The sequence below is a fragment of the Limulus polyphemus genome, unplaced genomic scaffold, assembly GCF_000517525.1.
Source record: "Limulus polyphemus unplaced genomic scaffold, Limulus_polyphemus-2.1.2 Scaffold171, whole genome shotgun sequence".
Classification (NCBI taxonomy): Eukaryota; Metazoa; Arthropoda; class Merostomata; order Xiphosura; family Limulidae; genus Limulus; species Limulus polyphemus.
The window spans coordinates 845,576-852,372 of record NW_013665781.1 but is presented as its reverse complement, the minus strand read 5'-3'; the positions used below and the strand labels follow the sequence as shown (position 1 = coordinate 852,372).

The following is a 6,797-nucleotide window of genomic DNA, read 5'->3' as shown; positions in this document are numbered from 1 at the left end:
GTAACAACTACACCAAATAGAAAATAAATAGCACCATTAAATTTCTTGTAAAAACTGGTTATTATGAAGTTATTTTAAAGTTTGTAAGTTCAACCGTTTGGTTTCCTATAGCGAACAAATAAACAAACTTCCTTTTATATCTATATATAGATATATAGAATGGTTTTAAAATTTCATTATGAGCTAAAAGCGATAAAATCAAAACTAGCATTTTTATTTTCTGTAACTTTAGTAATCTAATTTAGAAAAAATTATTAATGACATGCTGTACATTGGCAAAACCTAACCTATAACCTACTTTCCTGGAGTTGATGGTCGTATATATATATTTATAGAATGGTATTGTTTTTTTTGTTTTTGTTTTTTTCTCTCATAGTCCTTGCGACCATTGAGCCGATGGCAGATCTTGCTCTGCCATCGTTTCTAAAGCTGTTTCTTACGTCAAGGATGCAACCCACTTGACAGCCTTCCCTCTTTGAAAGGACAAGCATGTTTGGTGGGACGGGGATTCGAACCCGCGACCCTCAGATTGCGAGTCGAGCGCCCTAACCACCTGGCCATGCCGGACTAGAATGGTATTGTTACGACAGTGGAAGTCACGTGACGCTGGTGACACGTGATGAATTTTTCGAATGATCTGGGAGGCCCGAGTGTATTCGAGACGCCCCCTTCGTTGGTATATAAGCCTGGCAGAGAAGCCAGCAATAGACAAATGATTAAAGAAGGGAATAGTGGTGGCGATAAATAAAGTGTGTGAATCACTGTGATTTATAGTGTGTATTATAAAAGTTGTTAAGTTAAAGTAACGAGAAACGTACTGACTGTGAAATTACTGTGTACTAAAAGTTTGAATCGAGGAAGAATAAACTGGTTTAATCAGAAAGGACTTGTATCGCTGAAGTTCCTCGGAAAGAATTTCTACCGGAAATTATCAAACAAGCAGATACTTAACAGTATTAAAATTCCATATGTGCTAAAAACATTAAAATCAAAACCAACATTTTTATTTCCTGTAATTTTATAAATCTGATTTTTCAAATAAGTTTTCTTTGTTAATTTTTCATATAAAAACGTATATATCTAACGGAATCACCAGAAACTGTCCATTTATTTGAAAGTAATAACATGCTGTGTTTTATATACGTTTCTTTAATTGTATGTTATACTATGATTGAAGAAACATATAGTGAAACGGCCCCTTTTATTAACCAAAATCAATAAGGAGGTGCGTTCTTATGGTGATATATGTGTGTGACACTGTCAGGTTATTGTAGAGTGGGAGTGTCTTAGAAAAAAAATTCAAATATTCCTTGAAAGTTGAAGTTTTCAGCTTTTTTACGGATATTATCACTGAGATCATCAGTAAAATGGTTAGTTGTAAAATACCTTTTTTTTTCTGTGAATTTGTTGACGCTTTGATAAGTTTGAAGTTTTGTGTTATTGAGTATTATGGACTATAGTCAGTACAATATTAATATAAATTATAATATAATATGTATAAATAACTATAGTAATTAGTATGATATTTGGATTAAAGCAGCTTATAAGTTATAGTTATACTGTTACTTATAGCACTATAAGCTGCTTTAGCTGTAATATCATGCTGGGTACTCCTTTGTTTTATATAATTGAAATAATACAAAACTACTTGGCCATATATTTGAGTTATAAGCTACTTTTGCTTATTATAAAAATATAGTACTAAAACTAGTAGTGATACAATATTACTAGTAGTAATAAAAATTATATGCAATAACTAATATAGTATTGCAAGTGGTACTTTGAAATAATTCAAATGAATAATAGTTAAGTCTTAATCATTATTACCTAACAGATTACTGTTACTTTATTAATACTGAGTATGTTCTAACTTCTAAATTTACCACACAATTCTGACACTGAATGAGTAGGTGATAACTATGCATAAGTTTAAGCTTAATCAGCAAAACTCATTATTTCAGGTTGTACTCAACTAGTGCAAACTGAAATAATGAGTTTTGATGAATAAGCTTAAACTTATTCATAGTTATGTTTTATAATCCTAATGATATATAGATTGAGTGCAATATAACTATGAGATTGCAGTGTTGCATGCTACACCTGTACCTTACATTCTTGGTCTGACAGAATTGTTGAAATTTATATTGGTGCTGGGAATTTACTTGTATATTAATGTATTAATTACACATTAAAAGTTTGCATGCATTACAATGTGAAACTTATAATAATTGCTGCAAAATAACTTGCAACCAAATGAGATATATCAACAGAGTAAGGAATATTAAAGTTAATATTTTCTATTTAAAGGTACAATTATAAATATTAAAATATCAAAAATTATTACATACAAGTTAACAAAACTGTAATAGGAAGTGCTAAGTATTTTTGCAAGGAATCAGCATAATTTTTAAGTACTTTCTTTGTTAAACCATGATATATCTTCTTTCTCGTGTAACTTTTAGGCTAGCATAACTTTAATATTGACTTAATACAAAAGCTAAATTAACCAAAGGGTAGAGTCCATGGTGTCAAAAGGCCACAGTGATGGTTTTTATTTATTTTAAATTGCAAACGTCTTTCTCATTTCTGAATTAACCAAAGTTAGTATTGTTTTTAATAGTCTTTTCTTTTTTACATATTAAGTTAGAAACAGTTAAAAGCATTGTATCTGGTAAAATTTTGGTTTGATGAATAAAATTTGAATGCAAAAAATAAAATAAAATAAGGGCTTATGGAGAAAATGGGGTCTACAGAACTTTACTTACTTAAGGGCAAGTTTTAATTGTGTTTTTTTTGTTGTTGTTGTTGTTATTATTGTTTCTTCACATAAAATTTATCAAATTTGAGTATATTTTCATATTCTAGATTTTAAATATTCTGGTTTTTATTTTAAGTTATTGAAATTTACTTTCCAGAAAATGTTTTGACCTGGACAAACCTACTGGTAGTAGTATATCTTTGCTTATTGTGGATCTCAAACTGAATAATTAATACAACCTGAAATTTAAGGACAAAAATGCACCTGTTGGTACATCTAAACTATTCCATATACTAATCTATTAAGAAAACTCAAAGCCAGCCCTTATCATTCAAATAGTTATCAAGTCTTCCCTTAACTTCCAATAGATTTACTGCTTCCACTACATCTGAAGGGAACCCATTCCAAAGGCTAACAACCGTGTTAAAAAATAAAACTACCTTAGCTGTAGATGATTCCTACCCTGCCAAAATTTATATTTGTGTACCCTAGACCTACAACTATTGTTTCTCAAATGTATTGTATTTTATTCTATTCTGTCAGATAACATTAAAACTAACTCATCAATTTTTACTGAATATAATTTTATTTGTAAACAGCAATAGATACTCAGATAACCATAGCTTATTGAAATAATTCACATCAACAAACCTTATAATACAGATTATTCCATTGAATCTACTACCCTCATTCACAATAATGTTAATGTTTACAAGTAAAATTATATTCAATTAGATCAATTTTGTTACCATACAGTAATAGTACAAAATACTCTTAACAAACATTCAGCAACGAGTTACCTAGTTCACCATGTCACTGTGTGATCAAATGAAGGCTTATAATTTTAATCTAATTAATTATATCAAATGAAGTGTTATGCTTTTTATGAATCTTACAAGTAATAAAAAAAACATTTTGTGAATGTAAAATGATGTAAGGATGCCAGTACCAAAAAGAATGCAGACTAGAATATAGGAATGATACAGCTATACATAGATCATCCTTACATGACTTTCAATATTAACATTTAATGTTACACTGTAAAATGCATATTTTACTTTAACATTATTGCAGTTGGAAGTTATATATTTCTGACTGTTGGTATGCAGCTTGTTTATTATAATATCATGGTCATGTCAGGGTAGGCATGAATGTAGTGTAACTAGGAAAACTAAGTATTGATTATTACAGACTCTTGCTATGAGGTTGGTCAAATTTACTGACCTCTTAACCATTTTGTACTTGTGCATTTTACAGTGTAACATAAAAAGTTATTATTCAAAGTCATGTATTGATGATCCATGTACACCTGTATGATCCCTATATTCTTGTTTGTGTTCTTTTTGGCACTGCCATCCCTACATCATTTTACATTTACAAAATGTTTTTTATTACTTTTTTTGTGACATTTTTTTCCTCTGACTGAAAGAGTATTTTATGAATGTGTATGATAAAATTTATTATGTGTATTGATACATAATATTGGGGTTGACTCCCTAAAGACAGATTGTATAGTGTATATGTATTGAGTATTTTACATGTTACAACCATCTAATGCTCATCTATTATTGGCTGGTAATTCCTGTTTCACCCTGAACTTAACCCATTTACTGTGGCTGGGATGCACTAGGAAATATACCTTCCAGATGCAGTGAAAATTGTGATTTAAAAAAAAAAATACTCCTAGTTATTATGACTAAGCGATGACTGCCCAGAAACACACAGAGTGGATTTAGATTTAAACTGATGTTAGTGATAAAGTAGTTGTAGAGCTATCTCAACTGAAACAAGAAGAAGAAAGATAAACAGTTTGGTGGGTTGGTAACTTTCTGGTTTGGTGTCTTAACAGTTGTTTCTTGCCTTGTTTTTGTGCTTGTTGGGTAGAGAAACAAATGAAAGTGAGTGTAAACCATCTTTTAAAGTAAAACTCTCTATCATTGTTGATTTTTTAGTGTGCATATTTGTATTATGTCTATTGAGTACCTTGGCCATCCCTATATATATATATAGAATCTACCACCTCTGTGATATTCATAACCCATTGACACACACGCAGCAAATTTATTAATGTTTCACATATGAGATTGAAAGTGCTGGATAGTTTCAATTACTTACAAATTGATTATTTTAGATACGTTTCATACTCATCCAGAACAGAGCTGGTAAGACACGCCTTGCCAAATGGTATATGAATTTTGATGATGATGAAAAGCAGAAACTGATAGAAGAAGTTCATGCAGTTGTCACTGTTCGAGATGCTAAACATACAAATTTTGTAGAGGTGAGAATTAACTGGAGAGGAAAAGTTTTTTTTTTTATATTCTAAAAGAAGTTTTTAGTGGAAACCATTAAATTTAAGTTTTGTCAAGTATGGCAATGTATACATAACTAAAAAGAGCTCTGTTCTTGTATTTGTTTATTAAAGTTTTGTAGTTTGTTCTCTCTCTCTCTCTACTTTTTCTTTCATTTTAGTAACTTCGCTAATCACAGTAAAACAGAAAAAAAATAAGTGTAATTGTAGAATATAATGATCATTAGCTTCTCAGTAATGAAAATCTGTTTAAAAAAATGTTTTAAATCAAAGTGTGATCTTAGTGACTGTTATTGGGCCTAGATATCACTTATAATATGTTCTGAACCTGTCTATGTTAATTAGTGTTCAAAAGGTTTCAAGTATTTACTCAAATACATAAGGATTCACTTTTAAATTTTGTATCGAAATATATTGGAAATTTAATAAAAGACATGTATATATATATATATATATATGTATTTATTTATGTTTATGAATGATAGCTATTCAGGTAAGATTTCTTTTGTTTATGTACAGTTCCGTAACTTCAAGATAGTGTACAGAAGATATGCTGGTCTTTATTTTTGTATCTGTGTGGATATCAGTGACAACAACTTAGCTTACCTTGAAGCCATTCACAATTTTGTTGAGGTGCTCAATGAATATTTCCATAATGTTTGTGAATTAGATCTGGTTTTCAACTTCTACAAGGTAAAAAAATTTGGGTCTTTCATTCATGTACAGATATGACATTATTTTATTTCTCTTGGTTAATGTTTGTGCAATAAGTACATTGAATTTATGCACCATTCATGGTGATTTGATTCACATAAATCTTACAAATTTGTTGTGAACATTTCTGACATTTTATCAATTGCATACTCATTCAAGTTATAGTATTGATATTAGTTTGGTTACAAAATGTGCACATATCAATCACATTGACACTTATATTTAAAATAATTCCAGTTTTTGTTAGACACTTCAGTGAAAACAATGTAACACTCCAGGATTCTAAAACAAATTCACTCACTTTAGCTAAATAATTAATCAATGACTAGATTTACAGACCAACTAAAAGTTTCAATGCTAAAAGAAATTTGTATAATTCTAGATATCTTGACCAATTGACCACCTTTATTACCAGAACATTCCAACCAATCCTTATGGGGATGGAACCACCCATTTTCCAGATATTTCTTATTTCTTGAATGTGCCTCATTTTTATAACCACTCACAGTTAACATCCCCTCTCTCTCTCCCTAATATGTGAGAAACCCAAAAAACGATCAGGAAATTTCTGAAATAAACAGGAGTTACAAATTACTACAACTTTGAAATTTTTTCTCTTATACACACTAAGCTTATAGCAAATTCCATAAACCCTATCTAAGAACAAAATATCAAGGCTGCAGTGAACTCACTTAAAGTATTAAATAGTAACTTCCAAGTATCCTGTAGGATGGCCTCAGATATTTTATGCTTTTGACCATGTTAACTGGTAAAAGAACAGTGAAAAGTAGATTGAATTATGAATTTTTGAGGGAATATAACTAACAGTAACTTGCATTCCATTATGAATTATTTTTAACTGAAAAAATTTAAGGTACTTATTTTCTATAGCCTGTACACAACGTGGTCACCAGTAAATAGACACCACCTTTTCAGAAAAAATGAAATTTTTCAGTCATATTCACATGAATTGATATATTTATAATTTAATTAATATCTAGTAGATTTTCCTTT

At 29.9% G+C, this 6,797-nt stretch overlaps 1 protein-coding gene across 1 annotated transcript in view; it reads left to right on the top strand.

Moving 5' to 3' along the window:
- Positions 1–1,210: 1,210 nt before the first annotated feature.
- LOC106477988 (AP-2 complex subunit sigma-like) overlaps positions 1,211–6,797 on the top strand; it is a 7,944-nt gene continuing 2,357 nt past the window's right edge. The window contains exons 1-3 of the mRNA XM_013938495.2: positions 1,211–1,370; positions 4,890–5,039; positions 5,589–5,762. Coding sequence (XP_013793949.1) covers positions 1,368–1,370; positions 4,890–5,039; positions 5,589–5,762 — 327 coding nt within the window. The 5' untranslated portion in view covers positions 1,211–1,367. The remainder of the gene's footprint in view (positions 1,371–4,889; positions 5,040–5,588; positions 5,763–6,797) is intronic.